This window comes from Oncorhynchus kisutch, linkage group LG26, assembly GCF_002021735.2.
Source record: "Oncorhynchus kisutch isolate 150728-3 linkage group LG26, Okis_V2, whole genome shotgun sequence".
In the NCBI taxonomy this organism is placed as follows: domain Eukaryota; kingdom Metazoa; phylum Chordata; class Actinopteri; order Salmoniformes; family Salmonidae; genus Oncorhynchus; species Oncorhynchus kisutch.
In genome coordinates, this window is record NC_034199.2 from 16,944,526 (window position 1) to 16,959,887 (window position 15,362).

Sequence of the window (15,362 nt, forward strand, 5' to 3'; positions counted from 1 at the left end):
TTAATTCAGTTGCAGCAAGGCAACACACATGTGCTTCATTTCATAACTAATGGAAGACTGTGTATGCCATTCACGCATGAGAGAATCTGCTCAGGGTAATCCAGCATGAACTATCATAATGCTGTAACGCTGCAGCTTTCAGGGAGAATTCTGCCCTAACAATCCCATAATCAGAACACGAGATAATACAACAGAAATGACTCATTAATTGAATAGTCTGGGGCTAGAATTTACTGTAAGCTACAGTACATGATTAATGCATATTATTGGCAAAGCCTTGTTTTGGACAGGTGCTTGAGTGATGGCTAGTAGGCCATTTGATTTTATAGTGTGACGTTCAAAGTTGGTGCTGGTATCTATAGGCCTGAAAATGTATTTTTGTCTCATCTGCTGCTCAAATGGTTAGGGAAAGTTACATGTGTTGTACGGTAGTGTTCCACAAACAGCCCACTGCTTCGATGTCTTGCATCATCGTTGTCACCATTGTGCAGCTAGGGGAAGGAAGGAGCAGGTGAAATCCTGACTTCCAATAGGTTTTTATATTTTTTTGTTGTGCCCATTTTCTTAGCGAAGCATCAGTAGTGCACCAGCACAGCCACTTATCGGTTCCTAGCTGTTCACGATTGATCCCTCTTTGCTTTCTGATGCAGTGGCCCGGAATGTGATGTTATTTCATTACTGAGGCAGAAGAGACGAGCTGGGTCCCAGCCCTGGGGGCATCTCTCTCTCCCTGACTTGGACAGGACCACAGTACGTGATAACAGCTGAATGGTTCATGCAGGCTAGCTCAGTCAGTTGCCTATGGTAACTCCTGCTGGTGCGTGGAATAGACAGAGACTCTGGACTCTGGAGAAAGGAGTGAAGGAGTGAACATCCAGTAGAACTGGTGAAAGGGTCAGTTCGGAGAGAGAGAGAGGAGGAGAGGAGAGGAAAACGAGGGCTGTTTCAAGGCCTGTCTTTAGCTATGGACCCAAATATGGACCCAGAAGACAATGAACTTGGAGTGTTCACCGTCATTCAGTGAGTAGATCATTCAAGTCCTAGTATGCAGTAATGTAGTTTACTTTTGTAATGAACTTGCTGAATATTGGTTTGATTACATAACATTTTTATAATTTGGAATTTTAAAACATCAGTGTTAGTAATCAATGAATGCTGTATAGGATTCATTTCAGGATTGTGGATTAACCATAAATCCACTTCTGGTTGAAGCTATTTGCATTAAATGTCACATCAAAGTTGTAAGTCTTTTTAGTCTACAAATGCCCATGTTTAATGTAACAACTGAGGATAAGATGTATATTGTATACATGTCATTTCTCTCTAAACAGTCATTAGATTGGACTATGTGTGGATGCTGGGTATTTGTTTGGCAATGACACAGTAATTGGCCATGTGATGATTGTACTTTCCACTGATGTTATGTAAATAGCTTGTATTGACAGATGGAACCTCCAAAACCCAAACACGCTTTACCCAGCATAGGATGGAATAATATTGGTCTGTGCCTCAAAGTTTTTGGGGAATTTTGGTTTATCCCTCTTTGAAGAATTCCACTGTACTGTAAAAAATGTAATTGCCATACGTACTGTACTATGTCACCTTATCTTGGATTAGCAGGGTGTTGACCTCTTTTAACGTGAGTTTCGAACTTCTTAAGGTGTTTTACTAAAACTGATCAACTGAATCAAAATCCATTTGGACTTGTTCTGTGATCTCAGCCAGGTTTCACTCTACTTCTAATTCCAATTAGTCACACTGGTGAATATTCATGGCACATGCCATTAAAATGTTGAGTTTCCTGCTTACACTGTTTAATTCAGTGAATAAATCCCCAGTGGCATGGGGATAATGAGGATGGCACAACTAGATCACAGACACACAAACAGATTGGCTAGGTTAAAGCACCGATGTGGCACACATATAGGCAGGCAGGCAGGCAGCCAGCCAGCCAGGAAGGCAGATGAAAGCGCACACGCATACGCAGAATAAGATGGACAGGGGGGCAGGGTGGTGTTAGTGGTCCATGTCAGAGTGCAGCTTGCTGTGACGGTTGCTGACACGTACATCTGGTTGAGGGCCAGGGGCCAGGTGAGGGCGAGAGGGCAGTCTACCACCACTGACAGATTAACCTTGTACTGTATCTCTGCTGTGGGCTCCAACAAACTAACATACTCAACATCACTGAGAAAACGCACCATGTACAAACAACCTATACTGTATATTTCCCTTCACAGTCTGATGCAGTATCGGTCTGAAATGTATATTTTGATATCTTGAATGGGAGGATATAAGTCTGAGTATGTGCTGCTGTCCTTAAATCACACTAAACACTAAACTCCCAAAAGTGATTACTCCATAGCCTTCTGCTTATAGGTCTTTTAGCTTTCTTTGCGAGCAACTTGAGTTAAAGGTACAATACAGACATTTTTATCTCAATATCAAGTCATTTCTGGGTAACAACAATTTATTGTGATTGTTTCAATTAAAATTATACAAAATAAACAATAGTTTCTTAGCAGAGAGCAATTCCTCAAGTAATAATTTTGCTAGGACCACTCTGGGACTACTCTACTCTGGGAGTGGTTTGATTTGGAAAGTTAGCTGTTATTGACAGAGAGGTTTGGAACTCTCTTTCTTATTGGTCTATTAACTAATTTACTGCATGAATGCCAAACCTCCCTCCCACCAAAACAGGCTGAAATTTCAGGCGGTCTTTTCAAACAGCTCTTACACTAAAAGGGCATTATCATAGTTTTAACAATTTCACAGTATTATTTCAACCTCATAGTGTGGAGATGCATATAAAACACAGGGAAATCACGTTTTTGACTGCACTGGGCCTTTAAACTCTGGACTTGCAGAATTTAGCTAACCGCTAGCTAACCGCGGGTGAAATCAGCTGTTTTTCAAACAAGCTCAGTGATAGAGGCAGCTATGTTAGGAATCAGAGGGTGAGCTTTGATTGGTTCAAGGCCCGGGCCACAGTTTCCTTAGATGTCCTTCCTGTCTGACCTTAATATCCTCTGCCACTCCCGCTGGCCTCTAGGCAAGGCAGCGGCCCAAATGGACAAACAGCCGAGAATACGCCGAGTCTCTCTTTCTCCACCACAGCCATGGGACAAGCAGACTGTCAGATATTTTCCACTCACTGATCTGATCTGGGTGTACTAGATGCCTTGGCTGTTTGGCAGTTAGGAGCATTGGGCCACTAACTGAAAGGTTGCTGGATCGAAATCCCTAGCCGACAAGGTAAAATCTGTCGTCCTGCCCTTGAGCAAGGCAATTAACCCTAATTGCTTCATGGTCACCGTCAATAATGGCTAATCCCCTGGCTCTGACTCCACTCTCGACGATGTCTCAGGGGGAATGAAATACAGGTTACCCACTAGTACAGGTACCCACTTGTACATACAAGGACTATATAAGCACACCCTAATGAAATAATAATACAATTATTACTATACATGATCTGCAACATATATGTTCATATTTTTTAAGATAGTTATACTGTACCTCTATATTTCAGGCTGAGCCTCTTATGTGTGTGATGCTGAGCTTTACAGGTTGCTAGATTCTATTGACCAACCGTATGCAGATGGAGACAATATTTCCCCGTTTCCTTAATGGTTACTGATGAAGTTACAAAGTTGCAGAGAGTCAGCATTCCTGAGGCTCAAGGTCTCTACATGGTCAGTGGGGCATCAAGGATGTCTGAGTCTGACTGATCAACCACGCTTCTGCCTCACTGCCTTAAAGAGAGCAGCCAAATCATGAATCTGAATAGAGTGGGAATGACAAGTTGCTTTGTTGCACGGCTCACCAACAAAGGCACTCTAAGTCACTCTCTAGACGCTAACAAGCTGTGGCGTTTTAATATAGAATGGTTGCTGTGTGTCTGCAGGGAAATGGCTACCGATCATTGTTTTAAATGCCTTAGCCTGAGTATCCTAATATTATACTAAGAAATGTAAAACTCATTGTCTGTGTGATGATCACAGGAGAGAGAGTGTCTGAATAGATTGCCTTTATTACCGAGGAGAGAAGACCATTTTATCAGGATGTCGGAGACAAGATGAGGCAGTATCAAACCCCATATATCACAGACACCTTAACGATCTAAATTGCCTCTTGGTGCTTTTTGACAGAGAGACCTGGTCTGTAGACTCTGATTAATGAGGGGCGATTCTTCCTCAATTGGATAATAGACATTTGCTAATGTATCATTTGTGTGAGAGACTGTAGAGTGGGCTGGCACTGGGGTAATTTGAGTGTGTTTGCAGGTGGCATTAGTTCCTTTATATATTTCCTTTGTTAATATCCTCACATTCATCAACATGATTCCACAGACCATATTGAAAATGGCTTTGAAAAGCAATGCCTTTACGTGATGTAAAATATGTCTTTCAGTCTAGCAATATGAAACATAGGAAACATTCAAACTCAAAATGTGAAAAAACAGCTTCTGAATAATTCAATGGCTATGAATCATAGGAGCGCCTCAGCCCTCCTCCCATCCCCGATCTGATCTTAAAAATAAAACATTTATGTTAATTAATGTTTCTTATTACTTAAAAGAGCTTCTGGACATCAGAACAGCAATCACTAACCTCAATTTAGACGAAGACTTCTACTTTAATGAGTCTTCGACGCAGGACATATTGCTCACTCCGGACCAGGCTCTATTCCCTCACAAAAAAGCCATAATATCCTATGCTTCTCGGAGTCACGGCTGAACAAGGACATGGATAATATACAGTTAGCTGTATACAGAGCCACAGGTGACACAATCTCTATTGCACTGCACACTGCCCTTTCACACCGGGACAAAAGGAACACCTAAATGAGAATGCTGTTCATTGACGACAGCTCAGCATTTAACTCCACAGTGCCCTCTAAGCTCATCACCAAGCTAAGGACCCTGGGATTGAACACCTCCCTCTGTAACTGGATCCTGGACTTCCTGACGGGCCGCCTCCAGGTGGTGAGGGAAGGTAACAACACATCTGACAACACTGGGTACCCCTCAGGGGTGTGTACTTAGTCCCCTCCAGTACTCCCTGTTTACCCACAACTGCGTGGCAGCACACTGTAACGGCGTTCTTCGTTCGTTGAAAGAGAGTCGGACCGAAATGCAGCGTGGTGGTTACTCATGTTTTTAATGAAGAAAAGTGCGATACATGAAATAACGAATAAATACAAAAACAACAAACGGAACGTGAAACTTATTACAGCCTATCTGGTGAACACTACACAGAGACAGGAACAATCACCCACGAAATACAAAGTGAAACTCAGGCTACCTAAATACGGTTCCCAATCAGAGACAACAAGAAACACCTGACTGATCGAGAACCGCCTCAGGCAGCCCAAACCTAACTAGACACACCCCTAATCAGCCGCGATCCCAAATACAACAAACCCCAATACGAAATACAACACGTAAACCCCTGTCACACCCTGGCCTGACCAAATATATAACGAAAACACAAAACACTAAGACCAAGGCGTGACAGAACCCCCCCCCCCCCCCCAAGGTGCGGACTCCCGGACGCACCTCAAAACCAAAGGGAGGGTCCGGGTGGGCGTCTGTCATTGGTGGCGGCTCCGGCTCGGGACGTGGACCCCACTTCATTAATGTCCTCGTTCCTCCCCTTCGCGTCCTGGGATAATCCACCCTCGCCGCCGACCATGGCCTAATAGTCCTCACCCACAACCCCACAGAACTAAGGAGCAGCTCGTGACTGAGGGGCATCTCGGGACTGAGGGGCAGCTCGGGACTGAGGGGCAGCTCGGGGCTGAGGCAGCTCGGGACTGAGGGGCAGCCCGGAACTGAGGGGCAGCCCGGAACAGAGGGGAAGCCCAGTACTGAGAGGAAGCCTAGTACTGAGAGGAAGCTCAGGTAAGCAGTAGGCTCCGGTAGATCCTGGCTGGCTGGCGGATCTGGAAGATTCAAGTTGACTAGTAGATCTGGTAGATTCTGGTTGACTAGCAGATCTGGAAGATTCTGGTTGACTGGCGGATCTAGCTGCTCTATGCAGACTGACACCTCTGACTGCTCCATGCAGGCTGACAGCTCCTTGCAGACTGGCAGCTCTTTGCAGACTGACAGCTCCTTGCAGACTGGCAGCTCCTTGCAGACTGGCAGCTCCTTGCAGACTGACAGCTCCTTGCAGACTGGCAGCTCCTTACAGACTGGCAGCTCCTTGTAGACTGACAGCTCTAGCTGCTTCATGCAGACTGACAGCTCCCTGCAGACTGGCAGCTCCTTGCAGACTGACAGCTCCTTGCAGACTGACAGCTCCCTGCAGACTGGCAGCTCCTTGCAGGCTGACAACTCCCTGCAGACTGGCAGCTCCTTGCAGACTGGCAGCTCCTTGCAGACTGACAGCTCTGACTGCTCCATGCAGGCTGACAGCTCCTTGCAGACTGGCAGCTCCTTGCAGACTGGCAGCTGCTTGCAGACTGGCAGCTCCTTGCAGACTGGCAGCTCCTTGCAGACTGGCAGCTCCTTGCAGACTGGCAGCTCCTTGCAGACTGGCAGCTCTGGCTGCTTCATGCAGACTGGCAGCTCTGGCTGCTTCATGCAGACTGACAGCTCCTTGCAGACTGGCAGCTCCTTGCAGACTGACAGCTCTGACTGCTTCATGCAGACTGACAGCTCTGACTGCTCCATGCAGGCTGACAGCTCCTTGCAGACTGGCAGCTCTTTGCAGACTGACAGCTCCTTGCAGACTGGCAGCTCAGGCTGCTTCAAACAGGCAGGAGGCTCCAGCAGCGCTGTAGAGAAGAAAGGCTCTGATAGCGCTGAACAGGCGGGAGACTCCGACAGCGCAGGAGAGGAGAAAAACGCTGGCTGCGCTGAACAGACAGGAGACTCCGACAGCGCAGGAGAGGAGGAAAACGCTGGCTGCGCTGAACAGGCGGGAGACTCCGACAGCGCAGGAGGGAAGGAAGGCTCTGGCTGTGCTGAACAGGCGGGAGACTCCGACAGAGCAGGAGAGGCGAGGCGCACTGTAGGCCTGATGCGTGGTGCGGGCACTGGTGATACTGGAGCGAGGACACGCACAGGAAGCCTGGTGCGGGGAGCTGCTACCGGAGGACTGGTGTGTGGAGGTGGCACAGGATGTGCAAGGCTAGGGATGTGCACAGGAGGCCTGGTGCGTGAGGCTGGCACCAACTTCACCAGCCGACTAACACGCACCTCAGGACGAGTATGGAGCGCTAACTCAGGTGCCATCAAATCCCCGACACGATCCGTCGGACGAATATCATATCTATAGCACCAAGCTAGCAACTCCCTCATTACTCTCCACTCCACTTTCCCCATTAACTCCTTCACAGTCTCTGCTTCGCTCACCTCTAACACCGGCTCTGGTTCTGGTCTCCTCCTTGGCTCCTCACGATACACAAGGAGAGTTGGCTCAGGTTCATCTCCTGACTCAGCCACTCCCCTCTGAGCCCCCCCCCAATACATTTTTGGGGCTGCTTTTCGGGCTTCGCTCTGCGCCGCGGTGTCTTTCTTTTCTCCGACTCCATTCGCCAATAGCCCTCTTCATACTGCTCCAGCGAATCCCATGCGGGCTCAGGCATTCTCTCTGGGTCGGCCGCCCACCTGTCGATTTCCTCCCACGTCGTATACTCCATTCGCTTTTCCTGCGGTCGCTGCCTGTTTCCACGCTGCTCGGTCTGTGTGTGGTGGGTGATTCTGTAACGGCGTTCTTCGTTCGTTGAAAGAGAGTCGGACCGAAATGCAGCGTGGTGGTTACTCATGTTTTTAATGAAGAAAAGTGCGATACATGAAATAACGAATAAATACAAAAACAACAAACGGAACGTGAAACTTATTACAGCCTATTTGGTGAACACTACACAGAGACAGGAACAATCACCCACGAAATACAAAGTGAAACTCAGGCTACCTAAATACGGTTCCCAATCAGAGACAACAAGAAACACCTGACTGATCGAGAACCGCCTCAGGCAGCCCAAACCTAACTAGACACACCCCTAATCAGCCGCGATCCCAAATACAACAAACCCCAATACGAAATACAACACGTAAACCCCTGTCACACCCTGGCCTGACCAAATATATAACGAAAACACAAAACACTAAGACCAAGGCGTGACACACACGACTCCAACACCATCATTAAATTTGCCGACGACACAACGGTGGAACAGCTTGTAGGGAGGAGGTCAAAGATCTGGCACTGTGGTGCCAGGACAACAACCTCTCCCTCAATGTGGGCAATACAAAGGTTCTTATCGTGGACTATAGGAAGTGGAGGACCAAAAAAGATTTTTTAGTGGTTTGTGTCACTTGTTTCACAACATGCCTACCACTTTGAAGATGCTAAATATTTTTTATTGTGAAACAAACAAGAAATAATACACAAAAAATAGATAACATAAGAGTGCATAAATAGACAGCTAACTATTCAGCTCCTTCAAGTTGGATGGGTTCCGCTGGTGTACAGCAATCTTTAAGTCTGGGATTTGACTAGGCCATTCCAAGATATTTAAATGTTTCCCCATAAACCACTCAAGTGTTGTTTTATCAGTATGCTTAGGGTCATTGTCCTGCTGGAAGGTGAACCTCCATCCCAGTCTCAAATCTCTGGAAGACAAACAGGTTTCCCTCAAGAATTTCCCTGTATTTAGCGCCATCCATCATCCTTTCAATTCTGATCTGTTTCCCAGTCCCTGCCAATGAAAAACATCACCACAGCATGATGCTGCCACCACCATGCTTCACTGTGAGGATGGTGTTCTCGGGGTGTAGAGAGGTGTTTGGTTCGCGCCAGACAGTGTGTTCCTTGATGGCCAAAAAGCTCAATTTTAGTCTCATCTGAGCAGAGTACCTTCCATGGTTGGGGAGTATACCACATGCCTTTTGGTGAACACCAAACATTTTTTCTTATTTGTTTCTTGAAGCAATGGCTTTTTTCTGGACACTCTTCCGTAAAGCCCAGCTCTGTGGAGTATACGGCTTAAAGTGGTCCTATGGAGAGATACTCCAATCTCAGCTGTAGAGCTTTGCAGCTCCTTCAGGGTTATCTTTGGTCTCTTTGTTGCCTCTCTGATTAATGCCCTCCTTGCCTGGTCCGTGAGTTTTGGTGGGCAAAAATCCCAGAACCACACCGGGGGACCTAGTGAATGACCTGCAGAGAGCTGGGACCAAAGTAACAAAGCCTACCATCAGTAACACACTACGCCGCCAGGGATTCAAATCCTGCAGTGCCAGTACATGTCCAGGCCCGTCTGAAGTTTGCTAGCATTTGGATGATCCAGAAGAAGATTGGAGAATGTCATATGGTCAGATGAAACCAAAATATAACTTTTTGGTAAAAACTTGTCGTGTTTGGAGGACAAAGAATGCTGAGTTGCTTCCAAAGATCACCATACCTACTGTGAAGCATGGGGGTGGAAACATCATGCATTGGGGCTGTTTTTCTGTAAAGGGACCAGGACGACTGATCCGTGTAAAGGAAAGAATGAATGGGACCATGTATCGTGAGGTTTTGAGTGAAAACCTCCTTCCATCAGCAAGGGCATTGAAGATGAAACGTCACTGGTCTTTCAGCATGACAATGATCCCAAACACACCGCCCGGGCAACAAAGGAGTGGCTTCGTAAGAAGCATTTCAAGGTCCTGGAGTGGTCTAGCCAGTCTCCAGATCTCAACCCCGTAGAAAATCTTTGGAGTGAGTTGAAAGTCCTTGTTGCCCAGCAGCAGCCCCAAAACATCACTGCTCTAGAGGACCTCTGCATGGAGGAATGGTCCAAAATACCAGCAACAGTGTGTGAAAACCTTGTGAAGACTTACAGAAAACATTTGACCTCTGTCATTGCCAACAAAGGGTATACAACAAAGTATTGAGATAAACTTTTGTTATTGACCAAATACTTATTTTCCACCATAATTTGCAAATAAATGCATTAAAAATCCTACAATGGGATTTTCTAGATTTTTTTTCTAATTTTGTCTGTCATAGTTGAAGTGTACCTATGATGAAAATTACAGGCCTCTCATCTTTTTAAGTGGGAGAACTTGCACAATTGGTGGCTGACTAAATACTTTTTTGCCCAACTGTATACTGAGATCATGTAACACTTAGATTGCACACAGGTGGACTTTATTTAACAAATTATTTGACTTCTGAAGGTAATTGGTTGCACCAGGTCTTATTTAGGGGCTTCATAGCAAAGGGGGTGAATACACATGCACGCACCACTTTTCCGTTTGTATAAAAATATATATATATATGTAACAAGTAATTTTTTCCATTTCCCTTTCACATGAAATCCAAATAAAAATCAATTTAAATTACAGGTTGTAATGCAACAAAATAGGAAAAATGCCAAGGGGGATGAATACTTTTGCAAGGCACTGTATCATGGTTTGAACACCAATACAGTAAAGAAGAGGGCATGACCTTGCCTCTTCCCCCTCAGGAGGATCAACATTTTTAGCATGGGCCCTCAGATCCTCAAAAAGTTATACCACTTCACCATTGGGAGCATTTTGATTGACTGCATCACCACTTGGTATGGCAACTGCTCGGCATCAGACTGCAAAGCACTACAATAAAGGAATAATAGTAGTGGGTATGGCCCATTGCATTAAATGGGGCCGAACTCCCTGCCATCCAGGACCTCTATAGCAGGTGGTGTCAGAGGAAGGCCCTAAAACTTGTCAAAGACTCCAGCCACCAAAGTCATAGACTGTTCTCTCTGCTACCGCAATGCAAGTGGTGCCGGATTGCCAAGACTGGGACCAAAAGGTTACTGAACAGCTTCTACCCCTATTTACTCTCACACATACTACACTGACACACACACACACACACACTATAATAACGCTCACACACACTAAACACACACACACAGAAAAACTTTATCACTCTTTAACACTCTTCACACACACTGCTGTTATTCTGTTTATTATCTATCCTGATTGCCTAGCCTATCTTGATTACCTCAACTACCTCGTACCACTCTGTACTGGTATTCATTGTATATATCCTCGTTACTGTTATTTTATTGATACTATTTCAAGGTTATTTTTAAAATTTAAATTGTTACATTTAAGCATTTCACAGTTAAGTCTACACCTTTTGTATTCGGTGCATGTGACCAATGAAAATTTGATTTGATTTGAATAGTTTAGCTGCCCCGCATATCGCCATTTAACAAGCATTACAGCTCTGCGTTCTGGACAGAAAAAATACGATTCCAGTGGGATTTATAATAAAGGAATAATGTCCTAGATGTTTTGACTGAAATAATGAAATCAATGTGTGTCCTCTCAAATGGCCATGTCAAGTTGTTTGGAGATGTGGTTATGTGAGCTGGTGTCGAGGGTGAATGGTGGAGACCTTAGCTATACAACCACTGAAGAAAAATGACCGGGTCCTTTTCCCATCTCTGCCTGCAGCTAGTCCTTCTGCTCCTCTATGGCCATGGTGTTCATGTATTGTACAGATCATCCCCCTCTCTCTCTCTTTCTCTCTCTCTTTCTCTCTCTCTCTTTCTCTCTCCCCTTCCCCCCTTCCCCTCATCACCCTGCCACACCTCCTCTTTCCCTGCTGAGCAACACCCACGCTGCTGCTGTGATCTCTCCTCCTTCCTCCATACTTTCATTCTCAAAACACAACACATGATGGTGGGAATTGATGAGACTGCCCTTTGCAGAGGAGAGGAGGAATTCAAGGAACAGGCTCAATCCATCAGCAGTGATTTGTGTGCCCTACAACCCCAGCGTCCCCCCTACATCCCACCCTCTCTTTCTCCCTCTCTCTCTCCCTCTCTCTTGCACTCTCTCTCCCCCTCTCACTCAGCCCCTCTCTCTCTCTCTCTTTCTCTCTCTCTCTCTAGCTCTCTCTCTCTCTCTCTCTCTCTCTCTCTGTGTGTCTCCCATCGCTCTCTCTCTCCCTCTCGCTGTGTCCCTTCAAAGCTGTTTTTACTGCACGGCCCCTGCACATCATTCCACTGCGATGGAAATTAAATGAAGGTGGCTTAACGCAGCTGAACGGAGGCATGCTTTGAAGGATGTAGCCGGGTGAAGCACCACTGCCAGATTCTTTTCCAGGGGCGGTGGATTTGTGCTGCTGAGGCGAGGACACAGCAATCACTCAGCCATGCAGAAGCCCTGACAAGAGAACTAATCTCTCCACCTGACTTGTGGAAGCTCCAGCTTTTTTCTCCCTGCATTATTTATCCCCAGTGCTAAAGACAGTGGCACAATGGAGCCAGCAACGTGAAGTAGATGGTCGATTTGTAGTCTTGGACGGACTGACCATAGTCTGCTGCGCACATGGATGTGTTTAGCCTTGTGAAGATGGCAAAGCTGTCAGGGTGAGTCGGATGGATGCTGTTGAATTTGCCTGTCTGCTTCGATGCCACTTGTGTAATAGGTGGCAGTGTATACTTTACCCACATGATCGACAGAGAAACGTGGGATTTAACAAGCACCATTTAGAATGGAATCTGGTGTAATGGTTGTAGAAACGGCACATACTGTTCAAGGATTATTATAATGACAGTCCCAAGTGCTGTCGCATGCAATTCACATGAGAGAGAGAGAGAGAGAGAGAGAGTGAGAGAAAACCGTGGAGTGATGTGGTTGAAGTGATGTGGTCCATGTGTCTAAACTTAATGAGGTGCTTTGTTCAGAATGTGAATATATGGTCAGGTTTTAATCTTGCATTACACTGACTCTGTTGCATATGTACTGGAGTGTTTATGGTGGGGTTTATAGCATACGCACACACCCATGATTAAGTGGGTGTCAGCGACACTCAACTGAAAATCATATTTTGGTTGATGTTTAATTGGATGAATCATATAGTTGTCTTTTTTCAATGGAATATTAGATATTTATACAGGAGTGTTTATGAAGCTGTATTTTGTAATGAATCAAAGGTAAAATAATGACAAAGAGATATGATGATACTAATTAGACATGAGTGAATACTGTATAAGTGTATATTTAGCTAGAGGTTCTTGTGTTTAGTCGGCAGATTGAACTGAGGAAACATTTGTTAATGATTGCAATGACTTCAGGTGTGTGCTATGAGGCAGACAGCTTGCCATGTTGTGTTATTTTAAGCCTACTATTTACATATACTGTTGTCAGCATCTAGCAGACAACAATTCAATATGATATGAAGTGTGTTCAGCCCCCAGGGGTGAGTTGTCAATCTATATTGTCAATGCTGTTGCATCTGATTAGGTTGCAGCTTGATCATGTCACCACATTACTTGCACATATGTCATTTACAAAACTCAACTACAGTGCCATGCAGTTATAACTAGGCTATACAGCATAACATGAGAGGAAAGGTGACTGGAATATGTATGTCTGTCTGTATATTGTAAAGATTCTGAGCAAGATGAAAGGTCTCCCAGACAGACTGTCACCTTTTGCCTCTGTTGAATCTGGTTCAATCTGCAACACTGCTTGTCTATGGCTGTGACATCAGTTCATCATCGAACCTCCTTTCACATTAAATGTCCCATTTTCCTGATAAACAAACACTTGTGATGCCAAGTGTCTCAATGAAAGACTTATAAACTCAGCAGAAAAAGAAACGTCCTCTCACTGTCAACTGCGTTTATTTTCAGCAGACTTAACATGTGTAAATATTTGTATGAACATAACAAGATTCAACAACTGAGACATAAACTGAACAAGTTCCACAGACATGTGACTAACATAAATGGAATAATGATGAACAAAGGGGGGGTCAAAATCAAATTTAACAGTCAGTATCTGGTGTTGCCACCAGCTGCATTAAGTACTGCAGTGCATCTCCTCCTCATGGACTGCACCAGATATGCCAGTTCTTGCTGTGAGATGTTACCCCACTCTTCCACCAAGGCACTTGCAAGTTCCTGGACATTTCTGGGGGGAATGGCCCTAGCCCTCACCCTCTGATCCAACAGGTCCCAGATGTGCTCAATAGGATTGAGATCAGGGCTCTTCGCTGGCCAATGCAAAACACTGACATTCCTGTCTTGCAGGAAATCATGCACAGAATGAGCAGTAGGGCTGGTTGCATTGTCATGCTGGAGGGTCATGTCAGGATGAGCCTGCAGGAAGGGTACCACATGAGGGAGGAGGAAGTCTTCCCTGTAACACACAGCGTTGAGATTGCCTGTAATGACAACAAGCTCAGACCGATGATGCTGTGAGACACCGCCCCAGACCATGACGGACCTTCCACCTCCAAATCGATCCAAATCAGAGTACAGGCCTCGGTGTAACGCTCATTCCTTTGAGGATAACCGTGAATCCGACCATCACCCCTGGTGCGAAAAAAAACGTGACTTGTCAGTGGAGAGCACTTTTTGCCACTGGTCCAGCAATGGTGGGTTTGTGCCCATAGGCAACGTTGTGGCCAGTGATGTCTGGTGAGGACCTACCTTACAACAGGTCTACAAGCCCTCAGTCCAGCCTCTCTCAGCCTATTGCGGACAGTCTGAGCACTGATGGAGGGATTGTGCGTTCCTGGTGTATCTCAGGCAGTTGTTGTTGCTATCCTGTACCTGTCCTGCAGTAGAAAGGCCTCTTTAGTGTCCAAGTTTTCATAACTGTGACCTTAATTGCCTACCGTCTGAAAGCTGTTAGTGTCTTAATGACTGTTCCACAGGTGCATGTTCATTAATTGTTAATGGTTCGTTGAACAAACTGTGTTTAAACCCTTACCAATGAAGATCTGTGAAGTTATTTGGATTCTTACGAATGATCTTTGAAAGACAGGGTCCCGAAAAAGGGATGTTTCTTTTTTTTGCGGAGTTTAGGATGATTCACAGAAATATGTCCATACCTGTTGAATGGCAAATGAAAAGCAAATGATTAAATAAATGGCAATGACTTCTACAAGGGATGACTAAAGATTATCTCAAGTATTTTTTTTGTGCAAGTTAGTTGATTTACCAAATCACTGAATATCTAGATCTGTATCTATTTTATTCTGAATATAACCATAAACAAAACATTGCTGTGTGTTTTGGGGAACACTGTTTTGGGGAACACAAATGACTTATTTGGAACGAAGGAGGACAGGCCTGTTACTTTAAATGATGTCACTGTTTCTCCACACTGTTGTCTTTCCCATGGCAGTGAATGTTTATGATGTTGCTGCTGTTGGGGCATTAACGTCAGTGCACCACTGTCACTGTTAATAATGGAGCCTGTGATTGTGTTCTTACTGTAGTGCTACACAGGCTTCCTCTACTGCCAGCCTGCATTGCAGGCTAGCTGTCCACCCTGTCGCTATTTTATGATGGCAAATTGAATGTTTTAGAATGTAATAAATAGATTGTATGTGTTTCAGAGATCCAGGAGAATG

General features: G+C 45.2%; 1 protein-coding gene across 3 annotated transcripts in view; it reads left to right on the forward strand.

Moving 5' to 3' along the window:
- Positions 1-918: 918 nt before the first annotated feature.
- The window catches only part of LOC109871413 (FERM and PDZ domain-containing protein 4), a 51,934-nt gene continuing 37,490 nt past the window's right edge, over positions 919-15,362 (forward strand). For 2 of the 3 annotated variants that reach the window (XM_031805414.1, XM_020462288.2), the window contains exon 1: positions 919-1,020. In XM_031805414.1, the coding sequence (XP_031661274.1) occupies positions 965-1,020 (56 nt within the window). In that variant the 5' untranslated portion in view covers positions 919-964. Of the gene's footprint in view, positions 1,021-11,925; positions 12,364-15,362 lie in introns of those variants that run through there. The other variant, XM_031805412.1, reaches the window with a different exon arrangement.